The 27,994-nt window shown below is 42.6% G+C and overlaps 3 protein-coding genes across 22 annotated transcripts in view; all 3 read left to right on the forward strand.

The window, feature by feature from the left end:
* Positions 1-27,994, forward strand: part of LOC102960606 (protocadherin gamma-C5) — a 136,740-nt gene that overhangs the window by 89,953 nt on the left and 18,793 nt on the right. Inside the window, exon 2 of one of the 20 annotated variants that reach the window (XM_042985776.1) lies at positions 26,269-26,388. The exons of 14 other annotated variants lie outside the window; for them this stretch is intronic. In XM_042985776.1, coding sequence (XP_042841710.1) covers positions 26,269-26,364 — 96 coding nt within the window. In that variant the 3' untranslated portion in view covers positions 26,365-26,388. Of the gene's footprint in view, positions 1-12,429; positions 15,437-25,480; positions 27,993-27,994 lie in introns of those variants that run through there. 5 more of the 20 variants (XM_015535602.2, XM_015535613.2, XM_015535600.2 and 2 more) reach the window with 5 other exon arrangements.
* The window catches only part of LOC107179224 (protocadherin gamma-B2-like), a 54,024-nt gene that overhangs the window by 22,993 nt on the left and 3,037 nt on the right, over positions 1-27,994 (forward strand). The window lies entirely within an intron of this gene.
* PCDHGC4 (protocadherin gamma subfamily C, 4) lies at positions 21,253-24,049 on the forward strand. The gene has a single exon (XM_042994849.1). It carries the CDS (start codon positions 21,494-21,496, stop codon positions 24,047-24,049), a length of 2,556 nt encoding a protein of 851 aa, XP_042850783.1. The 5' UTR covers positions 21,253-21,493.

The following is a 27,994-nucleotide window of genomic DNA, read 5'->3' on the forward strand; positions in this document are numbered from 1 at the left end:
CTGTATATGTTCATTTTATTATTTTTGTAATTTTTTTAATGTTTATTTTGAGAGAAAGAGCGAGAGAGTGCGATCAGGGGAGGAGCAGAGAGAGAGAGAGAGAGAGAGAGAGAGAGAGGAAGAGAATCTCAAGCAGGCTCTGCACCATCAGTGCAGAGCCCAGCATGGGCCTTGAACTCACGAACTGTGAGATCATGACCTGAGCCAAAATCAAGAGTCAGACGCTTAACTGACTGAGCCACCCAGGCGCCACTATATGTTTATTTTAGAATAAACTTGTCAGTAGTACAAAAAACATCTAGTTCATATTTTGAGGAATTGTGTTAAACCTAGAGATCAAAGTGGAGGTAGGGAGGAGTTGATATCTTTAGTATGTTGAGTCTTCTGAACCATGAATATTAGGTTGGTCTCCCCATTAGGTTAAATATTCTTTTATTTCTTTCATCAGCATTTTTAAAGTTTCATTCTGTAAGTTCTATGCATATTTTGTTAGTTATACCTAAGAATTTCATTTTTTGAATAATTGGAAATTGTATTGAGTTTTTTTTAATTTTATTTTTTAAAAATTTACATCCAAATTAGTTAGCATATAGTGCAACAATGATTTCAGGAGTAGGTTCCTTAGTGCCCCTTGCCCATTTAGCCCATCCCCACTCCCACAACCCCTCCAGTAACCCTCAGTTCTCCATATTTATGAGTCTCTTCTGTTTTGTCCCCCTCCCTGTTTTTATATTATTTTTGTTTCCCTTCCCTTAGGTTCATCTGTTTTGTCTCTTAAAGTCCTCATATGAATGAAGTCATATGATTTATATCTTTCTCTGACTAATTTCACTTAGCATAATACCCTCCAGTTCCATTCATGTAGTTGCAAATGGCAAGATTTCATTCTCTTTGATTGCCGAGCAATAGTCCTTTGTATATATATGTACCACGTTTTCTTTATCCATTCATCTATCGATGGACATTTGGGCTCTTTCCATACTTCGGCTATTGTTGATAGTGCTGTTATAAACATGGGGGTGTATGTGTCCCTTTGAAACAGAACAGCTGTATCCCATGGATAAATGCCTAATAGTGCAATTGCTGGGTTGTAGGGTAGTTCTATTTTTAGTTTTTTGAGGAACCTCCATACTGTTTTCCAGAGTGGCTGCACCAGCTTGCATTCCCATGTATTGAATTTTTAATTTCAATTTCTACACGTTCAATCATAGTATTTAGAAGTAGATTTTGATATGTTGACCTTGTATCCTATGACCTTACTGAAGTCACTTAGTAGTTCTGGAAGTTTTTTAATAATAGATTCTTTGGGATTTTCTTTGTATACAATGTGTCATCTGCAATAGGGATATTATTATTTCTTCCTTTTAATCTGTATGTCTTTTCTTTGTATTTTCTTGCCTTACTGCAACTGGATGGAACTTCTAGTATTATATTGACTAAGAATAGTGAGGGGCGCCTGGGTGGCTCAGTTGGTTAAGTGTCAGACTTCGGCTCAGGTCATGATCTCACAGTTTGTGGGTTTGAGCCCTGCATTGGGCTCTGTGCTGAATGCTTGCTCAGAGCCTGGAGCCTGCTTCAGATTCTGTGTCTCCTCTCTCTGCCCCTCCTCTGCTTGTGCTCTGTCTCTCAGAAATAAATAAATGTAAAAAAAAATTAATAATAGTGAGAGTAGGCATCTTTGCTTTGTTCTTGATATAAGGGGGGGAATTTAATCTTTCACTCTTAAGTATCATGTTTACTGTAGGTTTGTGTGGATTCTTTCTATTAAGCTGAGGAAGATCTCTGTTCCTAGTTTTCTGAGTTTTTAAAAAAATAATAGATGTTGAATTTTTTTCATCCTTTTTCTGTACCATTGTATATGATTGCATAATTTTTCTTCTTTAGCTTGTTGATAGGGTGAATAATATTAATTATTTTTCAAATAGTGAATAGTCTTGCATCCCTGGAATAAGCTCCACTTGGTTATGGTATATACTTCTTTTTACATGTTGCTGAATTCCATTTAGTAATATTTTCTTCAGGATTTTGTATTTATATTTATGTGGGATATTGATTTGTAGTTTTTTTGTGTGCTGCCTTTGTCTAGCTTTGACAGCAGCAAAATTGGCTTCATAAAATGAATTAGAAAGGGTCTTCTCCTCTTCTATTTTCTGAAATAGATTGTGTAGAATTGGTGTTAGCTTTTCTTTAAAAATTTGAAAGAATTCTCCAGTGAAACCATCTGGACCTGGAGATTTCTTTTGGGGAATTTTTAAACTGTGTATTCAATTTGTCTGCTAGCTATAGGACTATTTAGATTATCCATTTCATATTGGGTGAGTATTCTAGTGACTTTTGTTTTTAGCATTTTGTTTGTAGCAATTGGTCCATTTTATTTAAATTGTTGAGTTTAGGAGTGTCTGAGTGGCTCAGTCAGTTAAGCATCTGACTCTTGATTTTGGTTCAGATTGTGATCCCAGGGTTGTGGGATCGAGCCCTATGTCAGGCTGCATGAGCATGAATCCTGCCAGGGATATTCTCTCTCTCTCTGTCTCTCTCTGCCTCTTTCATAAATAAATAAATAGATAAATGAAAAATAAGTTGTTGCATTTACATGCATACAGTTCATAATATTGCCTTATATTCCTTTTACATGCATACAGTTGTTCATAATATTCCCTTATATTCCTTTTAATGTCTGTGGGGTCTGTACTGATACTCTGTTTCACTGTAGATATAGGATTGTCCATATTGTTAGAGTTTGTCAGTTTATTGATTTACTAATTTTATTAGTTTTCAAAGCACTAGCTTTTAGTGACACTGATTTTTTTCTATTTTTCTTTTTAGTTTTACTGATTTATATATATCTTTTTAAATAATTAAATTGAGGTATAATTTATGTATAATGAACTTAACCCATTTTCAGGTAGAGCTAGACAAGTTTTAATAAATTTATTCAGTTGTGCAACCATCCCCACTATCCAGTTTTAAAACATTTTCTTCATCCCAAAGATTTCCTTGGTGTCTGTTTACAGTCAGTTTCCATCCGCAGCCCCAGGCAACCATTGGCCAGTTTTCAGTCTCTATAGTTTTTTTCTTTTGTAGAAATTTCACATAAATATAGACAATATGTAGTTTTTATGTTGGCTTCTTTCACTTGGCACAGTGTTGCTGACATTCATCCATGTAGCATGTATCAGCCCTTAATTGCTTTTACTGTTGAATAGTATTTTGTTGTATGGCTACACCATATTTTGTTTATATAGGTGTCCATTGATAGACATTTGATTTTCTTCCAGTTTTTGACTATTATGAAAAACGATGAACATTTGCTGCAAGTATTTGAATGAATATATCTTTTAATTTCTCCTAGGTGTATATCTAGGAGTTCAATTTCATTGATATATGGCCTTGTATTTATTAAAATTTCTTTGCTTCTGCTTGCTTTTGCAAAGCAAAAATTTTGCAAAAATTTTTTATTTTGCTCCTTTTTTCTAGTTTCTTGAGGTAGGAACATAGTTTATTGATTTGAAAACTTTTATCTTTAGTGCTATACATTTCCCTGTCAGAACTGCTTTAGTTGTATCCCACAAATTTTGATAAGCGTATTTTCATTTTTGTTCAGTTCAGTATATTGTTAAATTTCCTTCATGACTTGTTGACCCATGGATTACTTAGAACTGTGTTGTTTTATTTCCAAGTGTTTGGAGATTTTCCTGCTTTCTGTTACTGATTTTCAGTTTAATTCCAGTTTAATTCCATACATATTCTCACGGGATCTCAAAAGGACATAAGGTAGGATCACAGTTTCTTGGAATTCTTTGTAAGTCTGGCTTGGTTTTGTGGACATAGTTTTCCGGGTTCAGGCTCAGCATCTTTACCTTCATTTTGGCTGCTAGGTGTCCTAGATTCCCCCAGCCTTTCCTACAAGTTTGGGTTACCCCTGCCTTCTAAATAGTCAATTTTTTAAAGTTTATTTATTTATTTTGAGAGAGAGAAACATGTGGAAAGGGCAGAGAGAGAGGCAGAGAGAGAGAATCCCAGGCAGACTTTGCAGTGTCAACACAGAGCCCAGTGTGGGGCTTGAACTCATGAACTGTGAGGTCATGACCTGAGCCAAAATCAAGAGTTGGACGTTTAACTGACTGAGCCACCCAGGAGCCCCTATAATCAATTATTTTTTAAAGAAACGAGAAAGTGAGAAGAAAAGTTTTTCATATGTAATGTACATTTTTATCTTTGTGTCACTTATTTTTTTTACGTAGTCCAAATTTCCATCAGGTGTCGGTTTCCTTCCGACTGAAGAACTTTTTTTAATGTTTCTTGTAACTTTCAGAATAAATCTTCTGGTTACATATTTTCTTGTTTGTTGTTTGTCTGAAAAAGATCTTTCTTTCACCTTCATTTTTGAAAGATACTTTTGCTGGATATAGAATTCTAGACTGACAGTTTTCTTTGTTTTAGTTTCTAATAAGAAGTCTACAGTCATTTTTGTTGCTTTGTTTTTACTGTTTTTTTCCCCCACTGGCTGCTTCTAAATTTTTCTTTTTATTTATGATTTTCAGAAATTTGATAATGATGACCTTAGTGTATTTTTCTTGGTGTTTTATCCTTCTTGGGACTCATTGAGCTTCTTGAGTCTGTCAATGTATAGTTTTCTTTAAATTTAGAAAGTTTTGGGCTGTATTCAAATATTATTACACACACATACACAATTATGAAACTTCAATTTTACTTGTGTTAGACCAATTGACATTTTCCCACAGGTTGCTGAAGCTGTGTTTCTATTTTTTCAGTATTTTCAGTTTGTTTTGCCATGTTTCCAAGTTCATTGATCTTCTTTATGTCTAGGCTGCTGTTAATCCCATCTAGTAAAGTTTTCATTTCATATACAGTATTTTTCACTTCCAGAAATTTCATTTCATTTTTTCATTTCTCTCCATTTTTCTCAGTAGCTTCATGTTTTCCTTTAAATCCTTGAGACCATTTACAGTAGCTTTTTAAATTCATTGTCTGCTAATTTAATTACTTTTGTCATTTCTAGTGATGATTTTCTTCCTGGTTTTAAGTCACAATTTGCTGATTGTTTGCATACCTAGTAATGTTTTTATTGGATGGCAGACTTTGTAAATGTTACATTGTTGAGTGTTTGTGTTTTGTTGTTTTTCTTTAAAAAGTATTGAAATGTGGTGTGCCTGGGTGACTCAGTTGGTTAAGCATCCAACTCTTGGTTTTAGCTCAAATCATGATCTTATGGTTCATGCGGTCAAGCCCTGAGTTGGAATCCACGATGACAGCATGGAGCCTGCTTGGGATACTCTCTCTTCCTCTTTCTCTATCCTTCCCCTGCTTGTGCACTTATGCGCACTCTCTTCTCTCTCAAAATAAATAAAGAAACAAACTTAAAAAAATAAAATGCTACTTGAAAAAAGTATTGAAATTTGTTTTTTGGAAGGCAGTTAAGTTATTTGCAGATCTGGTTGATCTTTCCAAGGCTTGTTTTAAAATTTTGTTAGAAAAGATTTATAGAAACCTTTGCATTGGGCTAATTAGCCCTACTACTAAGTCGCGATCTTTTTTGGAGGGTTGTCAAGATTTTTATATTCTGGATGAATGGAATCCAAATATTTCCCATCCCTATGTGAGCTCCAGAAAAATTTCAGCTAATAGGTCTCTTGTTCTTTGCTCAGCTTCAGGATAATTGTCATTCTGTACACGCTCAGATTATAGTTCATCCAAAGACTCACCGGATCCTTATCCGGACTTCTGGAGTTCTTTACATAGCTCCGTTCTCTGTTCCACAGTTTTTAGCTTCCTCAGTCTTCCTAAATTAATTTTTATTCCTCAACTCAGCAAGATAACTATATTATTCTTGGATTTCCCCTTTTTTGCCCCATGGTCTGAAAATTGCCTCCAGGAAAAACATGAGAGATCCTAGGACTCAACTTATTTGTTTCCTTTCTCTTAGTCTTCCACTCCTTTTAAGCCAATGTCTGAAAGCATTTTTCCACATATTTTCATCAGTGTTTAAGTTGTTTATAATGATATGGCTAGTTTCACATGATCAGAAACAAAAATTTTCACTTTGGTTTTTGTACTAACATGGTATATCCTGTAAATCATTCTATATGAATGTATAGAGGTCATTTTTTATAGTTTTCTAAAACTCCATTATATGTGTACATATCATAGTATGTTCAACCAATCTCTAGTATGCAATTTAGGTAGTTTCTAATCTTTTTGCATTTACAAATTATTTAAAAATAATGCTGTAATGAATAATCTGGTGCATATGTATTTTAAGAATTTTTGAAGTGTATATTCAGGGTAAATTCCTAAAAGTGTGATTACTGGGCCATAGGGTAAATGCATATGTAGGTTTGTTAGATATAACTGTTTTCCTCCATATAGGTTGTACTCTTTTGCTTTCCTACCAGTAGATGAGAATGCTTATTTTCCCACAACCTCCACAACAGAATATGTCATCAAGATTTTTAATTTTTGCCAATCTGATCATTTAAAAAATCTCAGAGTAGTTTTGATTAGAGTTTCTTTCATTCTGATTGAATTTAAGGATCTTTTCACATTTTTACAAAAGTTTTATTTATTTTTGAGAGAGGGAGAGGGAGTGGGTTTTGAGAGGGAGGGGCAGAGAGAGAGGGAGACAGAGAATCCCAAGCAGACTTCACACTGTCAGCACAGAGCCTGACGCAGGGCTCAAACTCATGAACTGTGAGATCATGACCTGACTTGAAACCAAGAGTCGGATGCCCAACCCACTGAGCCACCCACATGCCCCTTTTTACATGTTTAAGAGCCTGTTTATCTCTTTTAAAAATTGTTCGTGTCTTATGTTCATTTTTCTGTATGATTTTTTAGTGTCTTGTCCTAAAATTTTAAAGTTATTTATATATTTAGAGATATTAATCTTTTGCCCAAGATATAAGTTACAAATATTTTTTTCCCAGTATGTAATTTGCCTTTCAGTTTTGTCTAGGGTATTTTTTGCATTGCAGTCTTTTTTCCTTTTTATTTTTATGTAATGAAAGTAATTAGTCTTTTCTTATATTGCAGTTAGGTTTTGAGTCATAGTTAGAAACCCTTGCCCCACACTGAGGTTATAGAAAATTCATCCATTTTCTTCTAATACTCGTATGATTTTTTGGTTTTTACATTTAGATTCCTGATCTGTATGGGTTTTATTCTTGTGTGTGCTGAGTAATGGATCTAATTTTTATTTTTTTTTCAAACGGCTGTCCAGTTGTCTCAGTACTGTTTATTAAACACCTTCATCTTTGGGGCGCCTGGGTGGCTTAATCCATTGGGCATCTGACTTCAGCTCGTGTCATGATCTCACCGTTCGTGAGTTTGAGCCTCGCGTTGGGCTCTGTGCTGACAGCTCGGAGACTGGAACCTGCTTTGGATTCTGTGTCTCCTACTCTGTCCCTTCCCTGCTCACATTCTCTCTCTCTTTCAAAAATAAGTGTTTTAAAAAAAACCTTCATCTTTGTCTCAGTATTTTGAGATAGTATCTTTATTGTATACTAAACTTCTGTATCGATAGAAGGCTTAAAGATCAGAAAGCCACACTTCTTTCGCACTCAAAGTTAATATATTTTGAAGCAAATTACTTCATTTAGAAAAAAAACAGCTCAATCACACAAGGCTACCCATTTGGTGAGAACTGATAATAATTTAGGTAAAAATGTAATAGTGTGCTGGGGAAAAATTGAACAGATTCTCTCTAAGGAGAATTTAGGCGTCTTGGAAGATTTTCAAGTGGGCTATTGATAATTTTTGCGGGTAGTTTCCTGGCACATTTGAGTTTATGATCTATTAAACAATAAGAGTACTAATGCAATCAAGACTAGAAGAGAATAGCACTCAAATGGGAAAAGAGGTAAATCTTTTTTTCTTAAACTTTTGATCTCAAAAATCACTGATTATCATTGTAGTTTTAAAATACTTTGGCAAGATAATTTCTTCTTGTCTGAGGGGAGATAGAATGGAGGTTTTATAAAACTTAAGATTTATAGATCTTTTTCAAATCAAAGTATGCAGAATATTTTTTCACATAAACTTGAGATAAATATTAAGGCTAAACTCTTCAGCTTATTCACCAAATCCTTGAATCACCCACCTGTCTAAATTATGATACATGTTTGATTAACCTATCGGTTATCTGTTTTTATACCAGTTCTCTTCACATGCTCCCTTAATTTGACTCTTGACCTTTGACCTCAGAATGTTCTTCAAATAGTCAAATTACATTAAATTGAAAGATTACTAGATGATATTTAGAATTTTAAGGGGGTAATACATTTTTTAGCAGTTTCATGAACAAGATTTTCTGATATTACTGATCCTCTGAGAATGAATAATATTAGGTAGTTACCCAGTATTTAAAAATGATATTAGGACATATTTATGGAGACCTTCCTCTGTGCCAGGCAAGGGCAGTTTCATGAGTGTGTAATCTGTGCGATCACATGGGTCCCCTTTTTAGGAGGGCCCTGCATTTGGGCTAATTCTCTACTCTTACCATCTTGCCATTCTTAAGTTTTAAATAAGGAAGCTCCCATTTTCATTTTTCATTGGCCTTAAAAATTAAGTAGCCAATCATAATGATATTTAAGGTATTTGACTCAGGTAGTGGCAGTAGAAAGGGAAAGTAATTTAATAGATTCAGAATACATTTTGGAGGTAGTAAACATTGGCATGTACTGGTAATTAATGTGGGAATGTAGAAAAAGATGTTAAGAATGACTTGGGAATTTTTTTTTTAAAGATCTTATTTTCAAGTAATCTCTGCACCCAACATGGGCTGAAGCTCACACCTCCGAGATCAAGAATTGCATGCTCTACACACCCAGGTGCCCTGACTTGGGAATTTTTGAGTCAGTGGTTGCCTGAGGCTGGGAGTAGGAGCAAGAATTGATAGCAGACAGGATTAGGGCCTTTGGGGGTGATGGGAATATACTAAAACTGGATTGTGATGTTGGTTGCATAACTATAAATTACTGAAAATCATTGTCTAGATGATCTAGATGTCTAGATGAACGCTATGGTAAATATAAAGCTGTTAAAATATTAACAGATTGAGATGCCTGTGGTAATGTCAAGGAGTGCTGTTATTATTCCCATTTTACAGATAAACAAACTGAAAGAGAAGTGAAAAATAAGAGCTTCATGGTTATATAGTTACTAAGTGTAATATCCAGTATTGGAACTCAAGTCTTTTTGACACTAAGTCTTCACTCTTGACAACTATAACATAATCACTTTCTATTTTAAAATTATTTTTGTTGTATCTCACTGATCAGAGGCTCTCTTGAAATTATAGGACAGAAAGGAAACAGGAAAGAGACTGGAAAATTGTGTTGACCCTTTAACACTGGTGCTTTCATTTCCCCCTTAATATAGGTGGCACAGCAAGGCATCCTGTGTTTTTTGTTTTTTTTTTTTTCTTGCGTGAGTTGTATTACCACACCTTATTTGGCTCTTTAGCAAGTTATTCAAGTCATTAGGTTACCAAATAGTTTCATTAGACCCATTGGTAGCTTGAAAGAGTGACTGTATCTTCCAAAAATGCTTACTTCTAGGGAAAGTGGATGCATATAATTGACCATATATAATCCTTGGTGCATTTCATGATTAGTAGGCCATTGGCATGAAGATTGCTATATATATTTTTTAATGTTTATTTTTGAGACAGAGAGAGACAGAGCATGAATGGGGGAGGGTCAGAGAGAGAGGGAGACACAGAATCTGAAGCAGGCTCCAGGCTCTGAGCTGTCAGCACAGAGCCCGACACGGGGCTTGAACTCACGGACCATGAGATCATGACCTGAGCTGGAGTCGGACGCTTAACCGACTGAGCCACCCAGGTGCCCCGAAGATTGCTATATTAATAAGCATTAAATGTAGAGAGATTTGGTCAAAAGGTACAAACTTTCACTTAAAGATGAATATGTTCTAGGACTCTAGTATACAGAAAGGTGACTCTAGTTAACAGTACTGTAGTATATTCTTGAAATTTGCTGACAGAGGATATCTTAATCATTCTCACCACATATGTGGACACACACATGTACAACGGTAACAAACTGGGGTAATGGATATGTTAACTATATTGTGCTAATTATTTCACAATATAGTAAATTATCATGTTTACACCTTAAACTTATGCAATTATATTCATCAATTATACTTTAATAAAGCGGGGGGGGGGGCGGAGGGGGAAGCATTTAAGTGCCTACTATGCTAGGTGCCAGGGATATAAATGATCATCAAAACAGGCATAGTCTCTGACCTCCTACAGCTTCTTCTGTAGTGGAAGAAGCAGACATTATACTTAAACAAAACATAATTCTAAAATATTAAATTGTGCTAGACTCAACAAAGGAAATATAAGGTGCTCTTAGAGCACATAACAAAGAATCCTGGTTTTAACTGGGGTCTAATGGAAGACCTCTATCGTGAAATAACATTTAAAGTGAGTCCTGAAAGAGTTGTAGAAACTAGCGAAGCAAAGGGAGGGAAGGGTAAGCAGCTTTCCTAAGAGAGGAATAGTCTTTCTAAAAGCCTTGGGGCACAAAAAAGCTTGGCTGATGACTATATTATATAATGGAGTATTTAGAGAAGGAGAAGGCATGAGAATTTGGATACTGTGCAAAGGATTTGGAATTTTATTTCAAGAGTAGTGAGATGCTACTGAGGAGTTTTCAGCTGGATAATTGTATCATCTAATTAAAATTGTAAGAAGATCTTTTGGCCACTGTGGAGCATGGATCCAAGAGGATTCTGCTGGCTTCTGAAGAAATCTTAAGAATTAACTATGGGCCTTATTATAAATGGGAAAACCATTTCAACTTTTAAAAACCAGTTTTCAAAAGCCATGTTGTAATTAAGTGATTGTGAATGAGAAAAATGATTGGTAAATCAGTCTATCTCTGAAGAAACTGCAAATCAGTGTTTCTCAAACCCTAAGGCACATTCAAATCACACAGGTATTTTGTTAAATTATAATTTAGTCAAGCTAGAGAATTTCTGCGTTTCCGCATTTCTAACAAGCTCCTAGGTGATGCCTATGCCATTGGTTCTTGGCTTATACTTGAGTAGCAAGTGACTAGGCCATATTCTGTCTTCTAAATATATTCTATGGAATATATTCTGTCTTTGAATGCCTGTCAACCTTATTAGTGGTCTGGTCTGTTGTCAAACTATTTAAAACTAAGGGTTTTTTTTAAAAAAATTTTTTAATGTTTATTTATTTTTGAGAAAGAGAGAGACAGAGCATGAACAGGGGAGGGTCAGAGAGAGGGAGACACAGAATCCGAAACAGGCTCCAGGCTCTGAGCTGTCAGCACAGAGCCCGACGTGGGGCTCGAACTCACGGACCGTGAGACCATGACCTGAGCTGAAGTTGGATGCTTATTGGATGCTTAACCGACCAAGCCACCCAGGCGCCCCTAAAACTAAGGGTTTTAAGAGAGAAAGTTTTGAGGACATGGAGAATCAGGTCAAATATGGTTTTTATCTCTTCAGTAAATACCCTCTATACTGTATACTTCTTATCTACCTATCTAATATGTCTGCCTATCCCTTTCAGGGTTCAGTTACACTTCAGAAAGGTCTATATGCACTCAAAGTGATGTCCAAGACAAGTATACAGAAACAGTATGAGGCTCTAAAACTTGGCATCTCGTATTTAATGGGGTAATTTGGATCAGTAATTTGGGCTTACTCTATGCCAGACATTTTACCTGCCATATTCATTTAATAGGATGGGAACTCAGAAACACTTTTAGGGTAGTTTCTTGCCCAAGGATGTGTTAGCTCTGACTTATTTCATACCTGACTCTCTTATTCATTATCCTAATAAGTGCTATTTGGTTTGTTTCATGAGTTTTAATCCTAAATGTAGAAAACTCTTCAAGGCTCTTTATTTTTTGGGTTAAAGGCTGTGTATTTCTCTAAAGAGTTTATGGAGCGTTGCTGCTATATCTTAGTCATTTTATAAAGGTCCCAGGTGATAAACAGGCCTAGATTTTTTTCTTTTTGAGGGGGGAATGGGTATTATCCTTCTTTAGCAATGCAACTTCTCTTTGTGGCATATTAATACAAGATCTTGGGAAGTGGATTGACCATGTAAAAGGAAGCATTTGAAATTATGCTTTATGATTGACATTATGTTTGTTAGGAAAGATGGGGTAGGGAGTTGTCACATTGCTCCCTGGTTCTTAAGAAATGAGAACTAAACAACATCCAGTTTTAAAAAAAATCTGAATTTTGAATTACATAAAACTGTTAAACCAGATAGTGGTTCCTATTGATTTTCTTTACTGAGAAACAGAGAATTGTACAGTCTCATTTGGTAAGAGAGAACGCTGAAATTATTAACATTTCCACAGAAATGATAAATGCTCCTTTACATATAGAGTCCAACTGGATAGGCTCTACGCGGCCCTCCAACAAACCATATTTGTGTTTTTCCAGACGGTGTTGTGTCATTCTGGGTTTGTTTGACCCTCTCTTCTTGCGATTACAGACAGCGGTTTAAAAAAATGTGTAATAGGCCTTGGTTTGGTTTGAAAACCTACAAAACAGCCATCTTCATGGCTCTGCAGTTGGCTTTTCAGGCCAGGGTAGGTTGCCGATGTACAGATAACTGCCAAGGCGCTTTGGCCCTAAACTCAGGAAAGAAGCAAAAGGAAAGTGAAGTTCCTGGCGGTAGCGTTTGTCCCGCTCAGAGAGCCCGGCGCTAGCGCATTCTTCGTGCAGTTATTGGCTGGGACTCTGCGTGCCGCTGTCGGCCAATGAAGACGCTGGAGATCTGGCCCTGGCCCGTCCCCTCTCGGTGCCCCGGGATGAGGCAGAGACTGAACAGCCGGTGAGCAAATCAACGGCATCGAGAAAGCCATGTCCGACTCCGTGCCTAGCGCTCAAGCGCTAACCCGCTGAAAGTTTCTCAGCGAAAAAGCCGGAAAGATCTGGACTCCGCTAAGAGGAACTGCCTTTGAGTGAGATGGTCCCAGAGGCCTGGAGGAGCGGACTGGTAAGCATCGGGAGAGTAGTGGGAGTTTTGTTTCTGCTTGGTGCCTTGCACAAGGCTTCTGCCGTCGTTCGCTATGAGATTCTGGAGGAAAGAGAGAAAGGTTTTGTGGTGGGCAACGTGGTCACGGACCTTGGTTTGGATCTCAGCAGCCTGTCAGCACGCAGGCTACGGGTGTTGTCTGGAGCTAGCCGAAGATTCTTTGAGGTGAATCGGGAGACTGGAGAGATGTTTGTGAACGACCGCCTGGATCGGGAGGAGCTTTGTGGGACAGTGCCCTCCTGCACTGTAACTCTGGAGCTGGTGGTGGAGACCCCACTAGAGCTGTTAAGGGCGGAAGTGGTGATCCAGGATATCAATGACAACAATCCCACATTCCCTACCCGGGAAATGAAATTGGAGATTAGCGAGGCCGTGGCGCCAGGCACGCGCTTTCCGCTGGAGAGCGCGCATGATCCCGATGTAGGAAGCAACTCTTTACAAACCTATGAGCTGAGCCTAAATGAGTACTTTGCGCTTCGCGTTCAGACGCGAGAGGACGGCACCAAGTACGCGGAGTTGGTGCTGGAGCGCGCCCTTGATTGGGAGCGAGAGCCAAGTCTCCAGGTGGTGCTGACGGCTTTGGATGGAGGAACCCCGGCTCGCTCCGCTACCCTTCCCATTCGCATCACCGTGCTGGACGCGAATGACAATGCACCCGCCTTCAATCAGTCTTTGTACCGTGCGCGAGTCCTGGAGGATGCGCCGCCGGGTACTGTCGTGGTGCGAGTTCATGCAACTGATCTGGATGAAGGCCCCAATGGTGAAATCATTTACTCTTTTGGCAGCCACAACCGCGCCGGTGTGCGAGACCTATTCTCCTTAGACCTTGTAAGTGGGGTGCTGACAATCAGAGGTCGCCTCGACTTTGAAGACACAAAACTCCACGAGATTTACATACAGGCCAAAGACAAAGGTGCCAATCCCGAAGGAGCACATTGCAAAGTTTTGGTAGAGGTTGTGGACGTGAATGACAATGCCCCAGAGATTACAGTCACCTCTGTGTACAGCCCAGTTCCCGAGGATGCCCCTCTTGGAACTGTCATTGCTTTGCTCAGTGTGATTGATCTCGATGCTGGGGAGAATGGATTGGTGTCTTGCGAGGTGCCACCAGGTCTCCCCTTTAGCCTTACTTCTTCCCTCAAGAATTACTTTACTTTGAAAACCAGCGCAGCCCTGGATCGTGAGACTGTCCCAGAATACAACCTCAGCATCACTGCTCGAGATGCTGGAACTCCTTCCCTCTCAGCCCTTACAATCGTGCAGGTACGAGTGTCTGACATCAATGACAACCCTCCACAGTCTTCCCAGTTCTCCTATGATGTTTATGTTGAGGAAAATAACATCCCCGGGGTTCCAATACTAAATCTAAGTGTCTGGGACCCTGATGCCCCGCAGAATGCTCGCCTTTCCTTCTTTCTCTTGGAACAAGAAGCTGAAACTGGGCTAGTGGGCCACTATTTCACGATAAATCGTGACACTGGCATCGTGTCATCTGTAGTGCCCCTGGACTATGAAGATCGGCGAGAATTTGAAATAACAGTTCATGTCAGCGATGGGGGCACTCCAGTCCTGACCACCAACATTAGTGTGAACATATTTGTCACTGATCGCAATGACAATGCCCCCCAGGTCTTATACCCCCGGCCTGGCCGGAGCTCAATGGAGATGCTGCCCAGAGGTACCGCTGCTGGCTATGTGGTCACTCGGGTGGTAGGCTGGGACCCGGATGCTGGGCACAATGCCTGGCTCTCCTACAGCCTCTTGGGAGCTTCCAACCAGAGCCTTTTTGCTGTGGGGCTTCACACGGGTCAAGTCAGCACTTCCCGCCCAGTTCAGGACACAGATGTGCCCAGGCAGACTCTTATGGTCTTGATCAAAGACAATGGGGAGCCATCACTGTCCACCACGGCAACCCTGACTGTGTCAGTAACCGAGGAATCTCCTGAAGCCCGGGCTGAATTCCCCTCTGGCTCTGCCCCTCGGGAGCAGAATAAAAATCTCACCTTTTATCTACTCCTCTCTCTAATCCTGGTTTCTGTGGGGTTTGCAGTCACAGTATTGGGAGTGATCATATTCAAAGTTTACAAGTGGAAACAGTCGAGGGATCTGTACAGAGCACCTGTGAGCTCCCTGTACCGAACACCAGGGTCCTCTCTGCATGCAGACGCTGTGCGGGGAGGTCTGATGCCACCGCACCTTTACCATCAGGTGTACCTCACCACCGATTCACGCCGCAGTGACCCACTGTTGAAGAAACCTGGTGCTGCCAGCCCACTGGCCAGCCGCCAGAACACACTGCGGAGCTGTGATCCAGTGTTCTATAGGCAAGTGTTGGGTGCAGAGAGCTCCCCTCCAGGACAGGTAAGGGTTAGCATCCCAGAATGATATTAATGCTTTTTGATGCCTGGACCATGTTCAGAAAGGGATGGAGCTGTTGTTTTAGTGATGAAGATGTTTTCCTAATGATGCATCTACTTTTTCACCTTGCCCTGTGTAGATCAAACATCATGCGTTTGTGAAGGGGATGGCGTGGCTAGAGTGTGGTTTGTGGTCCCACATGGTGTAGAATTAACTAACTCCTGTGTGGCCCCAATTCACACCTTCAGCACTCACTTGGCGTCACAACTAACCAATCTTGCTAAGAGGCCATTAAATTATAACCCAAGATCTCAGCCCTCAGAGCTTAGTTTGGTGTCATTTGCAATGACAGCAAGCTGAGCTGCTAGATACCTCTAACAAGTGGCAGATGCTAGGAATACAACAACCACCTCATTTGTCGGTCTTTGTTTTGATTGCAACATCTGCATTAAAACTAATGGTCCGCTGATAATTTTCCTTTGCCTATGCATGCAGATCCTGTACCTCATTCTCAGGTGATTTTCAATTAAATAAAATTCAGGGTGCCTGGGTGGCTCATTCGGTTAAGCTCCAGCTTTGGCTCAGGTTATGATCTTGAGGTTTGTGGATTAAAGCCCCACATCAGGCTCTGTGCTGACAGCTCAGAGCCTGGAGCCTGCTTTGGATTCTGTGTCCCTCTCTCTTTGCCCCTCCCCCATTCACACTCTGTCTCTCTCTCAAAAATAAATAAACATTTAAAAAATAAATAAAATTCTAGGCATCCTTTAACTTTTATTTCAAGTACACTGCTGGAAATAACGTGTACATTACCTACAAAATATTTTTATGTTATAATGGTAATGCATGTGTAATATAAAAAACTTGGGAAATAGAGAAAAGTACTAAAAAAATTAAAGCTAACAATAATCCCCAAATCTAAAGACATAATCACCATTAATTATAAAAGTAAAAGTAATCATTTATTTTGAAAGTAAATCTAGACAGTCCAAAAGAACATATAGTACAAATTGAAAGTTCTTTTGTACCCTAGCATTATTCCCCATCCTTCCAGCATTATTTTTTTAAGTATATACACAGTATAAAATGTAGGTAAATTTGTATCTTGAGAAAGGTAAAGCTTTCATTTATTCAGGCTGGTGTGCAGGTAACTGTAAAGCCTGTGTCTTTAGTGAAACCTATACACACTTCCGGTTGTGGGAGAGTCACTTATTTTATTACTAATAAGTGTATTATTGTTATTAACCCTTGGGTTTGGCAGTTAGACAAATAGGGCTTCACCACTTATCAGCTATGAGTTCTTGGCTAAGGTAATCTCAGAACCTGGTATAAGTGTTAAAAAAAATCTTATCTATTACTATTATTATTTTTATTCTTTACCCATCCAAAATCTTAAGCACACCTTGAAATAAAATCTGGAGACGGCCAGAAATGACAAAGTAGAGGCATAAATGGGAAGACTAAGAAAAGATGAAAGCCAGAGAGAAGCAGCTGTCAGACTGGAAGTCAGACTGGGAATCAACTGGTATTTTCCTTAGAACAGTGTTCTCAAACTTGGTTGCACACTAGAATTACCTGGGGACCCCTTAAAAATTCTGAAGCCCAGGCCACATCCCAGACCAATTAAAGCACAATCTCTTGGGACACAGGGCTCAGTATTTTTTGAAGGTCCCCAAGTGATTCTAATGTGCAGACAAGTTTGAAAACTTCTGCCCTAGAATGTACCAGTCTGTCAGTTAACATATTTATGAAGCAAAGTGTTATTCTGGCATTCAAAGAACCAGGCTTATTGGGCCAGGCTGAACTTAGAAAATCCTGTCATTTCTCAACCTTAAGATATTACATAAAATAGCTCTATAAACTCATTGAATTACTTTGTTGTACACCTGAAATTAACATTGTGTGTCAAGTATACTCAAATAAATAAAATACATATGTATTATGTAGAATAGCTCTAGAAGAGCAACATAGGGAAGACATAAGAGGATCCTTCAGTCATCTAAAGAGACAATCTTCCTAAACCACTAGCACATGGGGCACCTGGGTGGCTTAGTCAGTTAAGCATCTGACTTCCACTCAGGTCATGATCTTGCGGTTCGTGGGTTTGAGCCTCGTGTCGGACTCTGTTCTGACAGTTCAGAGCCAGGAGCCTGCTTTGGATTCTCTGTCTCCCTCTCTCTCTGCGCCAACCCCCCCCCCCCCCCCGCCCGGCCCCGCCACAGTCTGTGTCTCTCTCTCAAAAAGAAGCATTAAAAAAAAAAAAAAAAGCTGGACAGTGGGTATGGAACCTCTCTGGGGAGTGACAAAAAGATTCTATAATTAGATTGTGGTGATGGTTGTATCCTTTTAGCATATTCACGGATACTAAAAGCATTAAATTGTGCATTTTATTTTTTAATGTTTATTATTTTTGGGAGAGAGGGAGGGAGGGGCAGGCAGAAAGAGAGGGAGATACAGAATCCAAGGCAGGCTCCAGGCTCCAGGCTCCAGGCTCCAGGCTCCAGGCTGTCAGCACAGAACCGTGAGATCATGATCTGGCCGAAGTCCAATGCTTAACCTACTGAGCCACCCAGGCACCCTGAATTATGCATTTTAAATGGATGAATTGTATAGTATGTGAACTGTATCTCATTAAAGCTGTTTTTAAACTGTAGAATGGGAGAATCACAAACCTGGCATAAAAAGATCAAGTCAGGGATATGGGATTAAGGCTTTATGATATTCCAGTGCTAGTAATTGACCGTGTGCCTCTTTTGGTGTGAACTTGCAAATATGGAGACCTATAAGAGGTCTAGTTCTTAAATATGAAAGGTATCAGGAAAGGGCTAGTTTATGATCATACAGATTAAAAACTAGTAGAAAAATCATTTAAGATGTTATAGAGAGGTGCCTGGTTGGCAAAATCAGTTAAGTATCAGACTCTTGGTTTAGGGTCAGGTCATGATCCCAGGGTTGTGGGATCAGAGCCCTGAGTTGGGCTCCGGACTGTCAGTGTTGAGCCTGTTTGGGGCGCTCTCTTTTCCTCTCTCTCTGCCTCCCCCCTACTCCCTCTCTCTCTCAAAAAAAATAAATAAAAGAAATTTAAAACAAATGGCTTAAAAAAAAAGATATTATAGAAAGAGAGTCTTTTTTCTCAGACAAACCAGGTGTGGGAGTGGGGGGAGTTCTAGTACTGCATGTATTAGTTGTTTAGCTTCACGCACATCTCTTAACCTCTCTGAACCCCAGTTTCCTCACCTATAAAATACAGATGACATCTTTCAAAATTGTTGTGTAAGTTAAAAGCAGTGCATATAAAGCATGCTGAATATAAAATATTCTTGTGAAGTATAAGTATTCAGTAAGTATTTCTTGGACTAATAAATGATAATATCAATAATTCACCACTTAGTGAGTATCCCTATATGCAGACACTGTAAAAGACGAAAAGACACATTTCCTGTCATTATGGCATATAGAGTAGTACCATGGGAAACACATGCAAAAAAAAAAATGACGGTGAAGATCTGCATAATACAAGAAGCAACCAGAGCAAAGGGAAAGAAACCCATAAGCCAGCCTGAGGAAATCAGGAAGATTTTATAGAGGTGGTGATTATTGAGCTGAGAAGTAAAAGTTAAGTAGTAGTTTATTTTTTTAAATTTTTTTAAAGGTAAATCTCTTTTTTTTTTTTTAAATACGAAATTTGTCAAATTGGTTTCCATACAACACCCGGTGCTCATCCCAACAGGTGCCCTCCTCAATGTCCATCACCCACCCTTCCCTCCCTCCCATCCCTCATCAACCCTCAGTTTGTTTTCAGTTTTTAAGAGACTCTTATGTTTTGGCTCCCTCCCTCTCTAACCTCTTTTTTTTTCCCCTTCCTCTCCCCCATGGTCTTCTGTTAAGTTTCTCAGTAAGTAGTAGTTTATTAAATAGTAAAGGGAAAAGGGAGGCAGGAAGGGCCTTTGCAGGAAATTTCATGCATATGGATAATGATACTTAATTATTGCTGAACCTTAAAGTATGTTTGTTTAACAGTCTTGGCAAGAGATAAAGTGAAGCAAGTAGGCAGGAGTTAGATCTTGAGTTACTTTTAGGCTTCATTCTGTATTCATGATAGTCACTGCAGAACTTTAAACCCCTATGTATGATGTCCTCAAGAGAGATTATCCTGGCACCCATAAGTAAAATAGATTGGGGATATTGCTACTGGAGACAAAGAGAACGGTTAGAAGCCTGTTAAAATATCTGAGGAGAAGATTGATAAATGCTTGAACCACCACAGTGGCAGTATAGGTGGAAGGTGTTGACTATAGTATAATCATCAGGACTTTTTAATTGACATGATTGAGGGAGTCAGGGAGAGAAATGAGTCAAGGATGGCTCTGCCTGTCCCTCCCCTGTTCTGATGGAGGTACTGGGTTGATGGTGGTATCATTCACTGTGATAGTGAATCCTGCCCAAAATACCTGGTAGGTCAGACTGATTTATACTTCCACCATTCCTATGAGAGGAGAGTTTGCTGTTTTTTGGTTAAAACACACACACACACACACACACACACACACACATATTCAGATCCCTCTCTTTGAGACCAGAATGTAGGTTGTTGGCCTCAAGAGGATAGTCAAAAGGATATTCTTGAGGCTTAAGGGTTTGGAAAAATCTGGAGAGGGATTAGAACCCTGGGTTTTGCTCCCGGTTTTCACACCCAGTGGTAACCTAGGTGAGGCTGCAGATGAGTTAAGAAATCTTATGTTGAGATCAGGCTGGACTTTTTCTCTTTGTGCTCTGGTGTGTTTGTCACTCAGATTATAGTTTGCAGGTAACTACAGTGTGAGATGATCTGTGTTTCTCAACTGTGTGTTTGTGTGTGTATGTTTAAGGTGGTAGCCTGGCTCCTGGGAGGGTCTAGATCAGGGTTGAAGAAGAGTGAGATAAAGTCTCCAGCTCCAGGAGGCCCCCAGGGGCCAAGTAAAAAGCTTGCTCTTTTGAAACTGTCTCTGTTGGTAATTAACAACAAATCAAGCATACCATGGTGTCAAATAAAGGGGATTTGTGGGCACAGTGCTATTAGTGGCTGATCTCAGTCATTCAAGGAAGCTATTAAATCTGTGAACGTTAGCATTCTGCCAAGCAATGAGATCTAGTCCTTAGCGCCTCCCATACACACTGATTCTTTACTGATTTGGAACATCTCCCTCTCCTGACTCCCTCCACCTTGCTTCATCTCCTTCTATACTGTCCTGGAAATCAATGAATGGTAATTCAGTGTATCACTAGCTAGTGCCTGAATAAGAGATTTTGTGTCTGCTACACCTCCTGTTCCAAAAGAAACGTGCACTGCATAAATTTAATTGGTTACATTAATGTGTAAGTCTTGTCTGCAAAGAGATGGATATGTTTCTGAATAATCTGCAGAAGGGCAGAGTTTTGAATATATGGCACTGCTTCTAATTTGCTGTTGCTCCAATACAATCAGACTGAGGCATAAACTACCCATTTCAAATATTGGTGGATGACAACGCTGGCTTGAACAAAGTGACCAGTCTCAAATGGCTAGTCCTCTATGGGCTGCAGGTTGCTAGGGCTTTGGCTGTCTGTTTTCCCCGCCGAAAAGGGGCGGGGAAAGTTGGTGTGTTTGGGGGAAAAAAAAGAACATACATACATGTTGTTTGCCTCTCATTAGAGGTAGTAAACCTATAGAAGGAAATGCTGTTGAGTGGGAGGAAGGCAAAAAGATAGGTTTTTTCTTTTGTTTTGTTTTTTGGGTTTTTTTTTTTTTTTTTTTTTTTTTTGTCCTCCAATGCTGCGACGCATTAACCCTGCTGCTATTGGGATGTTCTCTGCTCAGCCTATTGGCTGAACCTAGGAGCTGCTGTCTGCCAATCGGGTGGTGGAAGGCAGACAAATCTACCCCGCCACCAGCAAAAACGGCCTGTAACCCTTGCGGTGCCGGCCCAGCCGCACCAGAGCTGGCGCCACGAAGAGAGATAGGTGTCTCCAGCTGCTGTTGTCGTTTGGGGCGGGTCGGCTTCTTCTGCTTCCCAGGACCAGGTAGAGGACTAACGGGAAGCAGCAATGCTCCGCAAGGTGGGAAGCTGGGTAGAAATCTGCTGGGGGGCCACCCTTTTGTTCCTCATTTGCCACCTGGGTTACGTTTGTGGGCAGATCCGCTACCCGGTCCCAGAGGAGTCACAAGAAGGGACTTTTGTAGGGAATGTCGCCCAAGATTTCTTGCTGGATACAGAGACTCTGTCAGCTCGTAGGCTGCAGGTTGCTGGAGAGGTGAACCAAAGACACTTCCGTGTGGATTTGGACAGTGGAGCCCTGCTCATCAAGAATCCAATTGATCGAGAGGCACTGTGTGGACTCAGTGCCAGCTGCATCGTGCCCCTGGAGTTTGTAACTGAAGGGCCTTTGGAAATGTACCGAGCAGAGGTAGAGATTGTGGATGTGAATGATCACGCCCCCCGATTTCCTCGGCAGCAGCTAGACTTGGAAATTGGGGAGGCAGCTCCTCCAGGACAGCGTTTCCCCTTGGAAAAGGCTCAGGATGCAGATGTGGGGAGCAATTCTATCAGCAGCTATAGACTAAGCTCCAATGAACACTTTGCACTGGATGTCAAGAAGCGCAGCGACGGCAGCCTGGTCCCAGAGCTGCTCCTGGAGAAGCCTTTGGATCGAGAGAAGCAATCAGACTACCGCCTGGTGCTGACTGCTGTGGATGGAGGGAACCCCCCGAGATCTGGCACTGCAGAGCTCCGGGTATCAGTGCTGGACGTGAATGACAACGCCCCAGCCTTCCAGCAATCCAGCTACAGGATTAGTGTGTTGGAGAGTGCTCCTGCCGGCATGCTACTCATCCAGCTCAATGCCTCTGACCCAGACCTGGGTCCCAGTGGTAACGTCACCTTTTCTTTCAGTGGTCACACCCCTGATCGTGTGAGAAACCTCTTTAGCCTTCACCCTACTACTGGAAAGCTTACCCTTCAGGGGCCCCTAGACTTTGAGAGTGAGAATTACTATGAATTTGATATTCGGGCTCGTGATGGGGGTTCTCCAGCCATGGAGCAACATTGCAGCCTTCGGGTGGATCTCCTAGATGTAAATGACAATGCCCCCCACATCACAGTGACCTCAGAGCTTGGGACTCTTCCAGAAAGCGCAGAACCTGGCACTGTAGTGGCACTCATCAGTGTACAGGACCCTGACTCAGGGTCAAATGGAGACGTGAGCCTCCGTATTCCTGACCACTTGCCATTTGCCCTCAAGTCTGCCTTCAGGAACCAGTTCTCCTTGGTGACTTCTGGGCCCTTGGACCGAGAGGCCAAATCCAGCTATGACATCATGGTCACTGCTTCCGATGCTGGGAATCCTCCCCTGAGTACCCAGAGGAGTATTTTCCTCAATATTTCAGATGTGAATGATAACCCACCCTCTTTCTTCCAGAGGTCACATGAGGTGTTTGTTCCTGAGAACAATCGCCCAGGGGACCTGCTTTGTTCCCTTGCAGCCTCTGATCCAGACTCTGGCTTGAATGCACTCATCTCCTACTCTCTCCTGGAGCCCAGAAATCGAGATGTGTCAGCTTCTTCTTTCATCTCTCTGAACCCCCAAACGGGAGCTGTTCATGCTACTCGATCCTTTGACTATGAACAAACACAGACATTGCAATTTGAGGTGCAGGCCCGGGATCGGGGCAACCCACCTCTTAGTAGCACTGTGACAGTTCGTCTGTTTGTGCTGGACCTCAATGACAATGCCCCAGCTGTGCTGCGTCCTAGGGCCCGGCCTGGTTCTTTATGTCCGCAAGCTCTGCCTCCATCAGTTGGTGCTGGCCATCTAGTCACAAAGGTGACTGCTGTGGACTTGGATTCAGGTTACAATGCTTGGGTTTCCTATCAGCTCCTGGAGGCCCCAGACCCCAGCCTGTTTGCTGTCTCTCGCTATGCTGGGGAGGTTCGGACGGCAGTTCCCATCCCAGCTGATCTCCCACCACAGAAGCTGGTCATTGTAGTAAAGGATAGTGGTAGTCCACCACTCTCTACCTCTGTTACTCTACTGGTGTCCTTGGAGGAAGATACTCATCCAGTTGTCCCTGATCTTCGAGAATCTTCAGCTCCAAGGGAAGGAGAATCCCGCCTGACCCTCTATTTGGCTGTATCACTAGTGGCAATTTGCTTTGTCTCCTTTGGCTCATTCGTTGCACTACTGTCTAAGTGTTTGCGTGGGGCTGCCTGTGGAGTGACCTGCTTTCCTGCTGGCACCTGTGCCTGTCTCACCCGATCTCGAAGGAGGGAGGGGCTTCCTCCTTCCAATGGGATCCTGCGAATCCAGCTAGGGTCAGATGATCCTATCAAGTTTGTTGATGTGGGCGGCCACTCTCATGGCTGTACACCCTTGGCTTCTGCACCCACTCGGAGCGATAGCTTCATGATGGTGAAGTCACCCAGTGCACCTATGGCAGGGGAGCCTGTTCGCCCAAGCTGCCCACCCTCTGATCTTCTGTATGGGCTAGAGGTGAGACCTTTGCAGGCTCAGCCAGTGCTTGAGAGTTATTCTGATCCAAGCACATGGCTGGGTCATGTCCCTGGGACTGTTGGTCTCTCTGCAAGAGCCCATAGTGAGTGGTAATTATGTGGTAGATGGTGTGCTTTAGAAGTATTTTGTGAATAACCAGGAAGTTGTCACAGATTAGTACTTGAGGTGGATTATGTACCTGAAGGTAAGAAATGAAGGTAATGATCAAGAGCCAGGGTATTGTGGAAGCGTGGTGCCAGAATGTGGGAGCATAGAAGGCTATCCTGTACAGGGGTAGGATGTATCAGGCAGTCACCTAAACCCAAGAGGTTGCTTTCTCTTCCTGAATGAGGGGGGCAGGTTCTGGACTACCTTAACTCTAGGTTACCATTTCCCAATGAATCTAGGGTGACTGCTGTATTTGCCCCACAATATTAAGTACCTCCTAACCCACTATAGAGAGAACTCGCTGCTTGAAACAGCAGAGAGCACAAAGAGGGGAGAGCTGAAGGGGAAGTAGGGAGGCATCAGGATGCAAGCAGAGATCTTTTAGTCCAAGTCTTCAGGAATCCCATTCAGGTTCCCACTGAGATTTGAGCTAGATGCAAAAGAATTGGGGGTAGGGGAGCATTACTTCTTTGGGGGGGAAAGCAACATGTGAGTAAAATCACTTCATGTCAGAAAACTGGTTTACAGCTGAGGAACTCAGAGGCAGCCACTCTGGAAGTCTTTAAGTAGACTTTTGAATTGGTGCAACCATAAATTCTAGAGACCACGCCTGGTTTCTACTCACTCTCCTGGGTGACCTGGATCAGTTCCAGGAATGTTCCCCCTACTAAAAGCTGTTATGCTCATTCCATAGCTCAAGTCGGGGATCTCACAAAAGCTGAATCCTGTAACCATCAGCTGACATTGAGATTCCTCAAAGCATTGATGGAGAGTCAGAGCAAGGCTTTACAGGATCCTAACAAATGGTTTCTCTCACCTCAGCCATGTTTGGCAGAATGGCGTGGGTGGGGGGGTTCACATGGGCTTTGCCTCCCCTGGAAGGACAAAATTTTGTTGGTTTAACAAAGTAGTGGAAACTTCTAAAGTCCTGAGGGAAGTTGCTGGGACAGAACACTGAGAAGTTTTGTACCACTTTGTCTTCCCTGTTGAGAACCATCTGAGCTGTCAAACTTTGCTGCCAAGGGGGCTGAATCAACCTGCAGCATGAAATGAGTGGGGAGGTAGGAGGCTTCATTGACACAGATTTGCCTGTTCCTAAGGTTTCCAGGACTGAGGGGACTTCATAATTGGTTGAGAGCAGACAGACTTTTTGGCCAATCAGACTCAGAGCAGAGGTGGGGGATCTGCTCTTCCTGCCCACCTCTCCTCCTCCTGTTCCCCAGCTCCACTCAGATTCAGTTCCCCTCCCCCCCACCCACCCCCGCCATTTGGTGACTAAGAAGAACTGCTGCAGGCAGACATACCTCGGAGCAGTTTTTAAGAGGCTGGAAGGAGACATAAGAGATTTCAGCTGCTACATTCCAAGACCTGGGTCTGCCTTGGAGACAGGACAGCACAGAGTCAGTGTCCAGGAAGGGACCTCTGGGTCATGGGGCCCAAGACACCCCCACAGCTCGCTGGGAAATGGCAAGTGCTGTGCATGTTGTCGTTGTGCTGCTGGGGCTGGGTGTCCGGGCAGCTTCGTTACTCAGTGGTGGAGGAGTCTGAGCCGGGGACGCTGGTGGGGAATGTTGCTCAGGATCTAGGCTTAAAGGTGACAGATCTGTTGAGCCGCCGACTGCGGTTGGGGTCTGAGGAGAATGGACACTTTTTTTCCCTGAGCTTGATGAGTGGTGCTCTGGCAGTGAATCAAAAGATTGACCGAGAGAGCCTATGTGGAGCCAGTGCAAGCTGCCTGCTGCCAATACAGGTGGTGACTGAACACCCCCTGGAACTAATCCGCGTAGAGGTAGAGATCCTGGATCTCAATGACAACTCTCCTGGCTTTGCCACCTCTGAGCGAGAGATACGCATCTCAGAATCAGCTGCGCTTGGGGCCCGATTCCCACTGGATAGTGCCCAGGATCCGGACGTGGGCACCAATACTGTGAGCTTCTACACTCTAAGCCCGAGCAGCCATTTCTTTCTGAATGTGAAGACCCTAAAAGATGGGAAGCTATTCCCAGAGCTGGTGCTGGAGCAACAGCTGGACCGTGAAGCCCAGGCAAGACATCAGCTGGTGCTCACTGCTGTGGATGGGGGTATCCCAGCCCGCTCAGGGACGACCCTTATCTCTGTCATTGTACTGGACATTAATGATAATGCTCCGACTTTCCATTCCTCAGTTCTACGTGTGGGGCTCCCAGAAAATGCACCCATGGGTACACTGCTGCTCCGCCTCAACGCCACTGATCCGGACGAGGGCACCAATGGCCAACTAGACTATTCTTTTGGAGACCATACATCAGAAGTGGTGCGTAACATCTTTGGCCTAGACCCTAGCAGTGGAGCAATCCACGTGTTGGGTCCCATAGACTTTGAGGAGTCAAGTTTCTATGAAATTCACGCAAGGGCCCGTGACCAGGGACAGCCAGCTATGGAAGGCCACTGCATGATTCAAGTGGATGTAGAAGATGCCAATGACAACGCCCCAGAGGTACTGCTAGCCTCTCTGGTCAACCCTATCCTGGAGAGCACACCAGTGGGCACAGTAGTGGGCTTGTTTAATGTGCGGGACCGAGACTCGGGGAGAAATGGTGAAGTGAGCCTTGATATCTCCCTGGACCTGCCATTTCAGATTAAGCCTTCTGAGAACCACTACTCACTGCTAACCAGCCAGCCTTTGGACCGGGAGACCACATCCCACTATGTCATTGAGCTACTTGCTAGTGATGCAGGCTCACCTCCCCTGCATGCACATCTCACCATCCGGCTCAACATTTCAGATGTTAATGATAATGCACCCTACTTTTCTCAACAGCTCTATACTGCTTACATCCCTGAAAACCGGCCTCCAGGTTCCCTTCTTTGCACTGTGGCTGCCTCAGACCCAGACACTGGGGATAATGCCCATCTCACCTACTCCATTGTAGGGAATCAGATTCAGGGAGCCCCAGCTTCCTCCTTTGTATATGTCAACCCTGAGGATGGGCGGGTCTTTGCCCAGCGCACCTTTGACTACGAATTGTTGCAAATGATGCACATCGTGGTGGGTGTGCGAGACTCTGGCTCTCCCCCATTGCACTCGAACACATCTCTGCATGTGTTTGTCCTGGATCAGAATGATAATGCACCAGCGGTGCTGCACCCAAGACCCGGCTGGGAACTCTCAGTCCCCCAACGTCTCCCTCGCTCTGCTCCTCCTGGCTCCTTGGTCACCAAAGTGACAGCTGTGGATGCTGATGCTGGCCACAATGCATGGCTCTCCTATTCACTGTTGCCACAGTCTACAGCTCCAGGACTGTTCCTGGTGTCTGCACATACTGGGGAGGTGCGCACAGCCCGGGCCTTACGGGAGGATGACTCTAACACCCAGCAGGTTGTGGTCCTGGTGAGGGACAATGGTGACCCTTCTCTCTCCTCTACAGCCACAGTGTTGCTGGTTCTGGAGGATGAGGACCCTGAGGAAATGCCCAAATCCAACGATTTCCTCACACTCCCTCCTGAGCGTTCAGACCTTACCCTTTACCTCATTGTGGCTCTTGCAGCCATCAGTCTCTTATCCTTAGTCACCTTCACCTTTCTGTCAGCTAAATGCCTTCGGGGGCACACAGATGAGGATGGGGGTGGGGGCCAGTGCTGCAGGCACCAGGACTCGCCCTCTCGGGACTTCTATAAGCAGTCCAGTCCCAACCTGCAGGTGAGCTCAGACGGCACACTCAAGTACATGGAGGTGACACTGCGGCCCACAGACTCACAGAGCCACTGCTACAGGACGTGCTTTTCACCAGCCTCGGATGGCAGTGACTTCACTTTTCTAAGGCCCCTCAGTGTCCAGCAGCCCTCAGCGCTGGTGCTGGAGCCTGATGCCTTCCGGTCCCGCTCTAATACACTGCGGGAGAGGAGCCAGGT

The sequence above is a fragment of the Panthera tigris genome, chromosome A1, assembly GCF_018350195.1.
Source record: "Panthera tigris isolate Pti1 chromosome A1, P.tigris_Pti1_mat1.1, whole genome shotgun sequence".
NCBI lineage: Eukaryota > Metazoa > Chordata > Mammalia > Carnivora > Felidae > Panthera > Panthera tigris.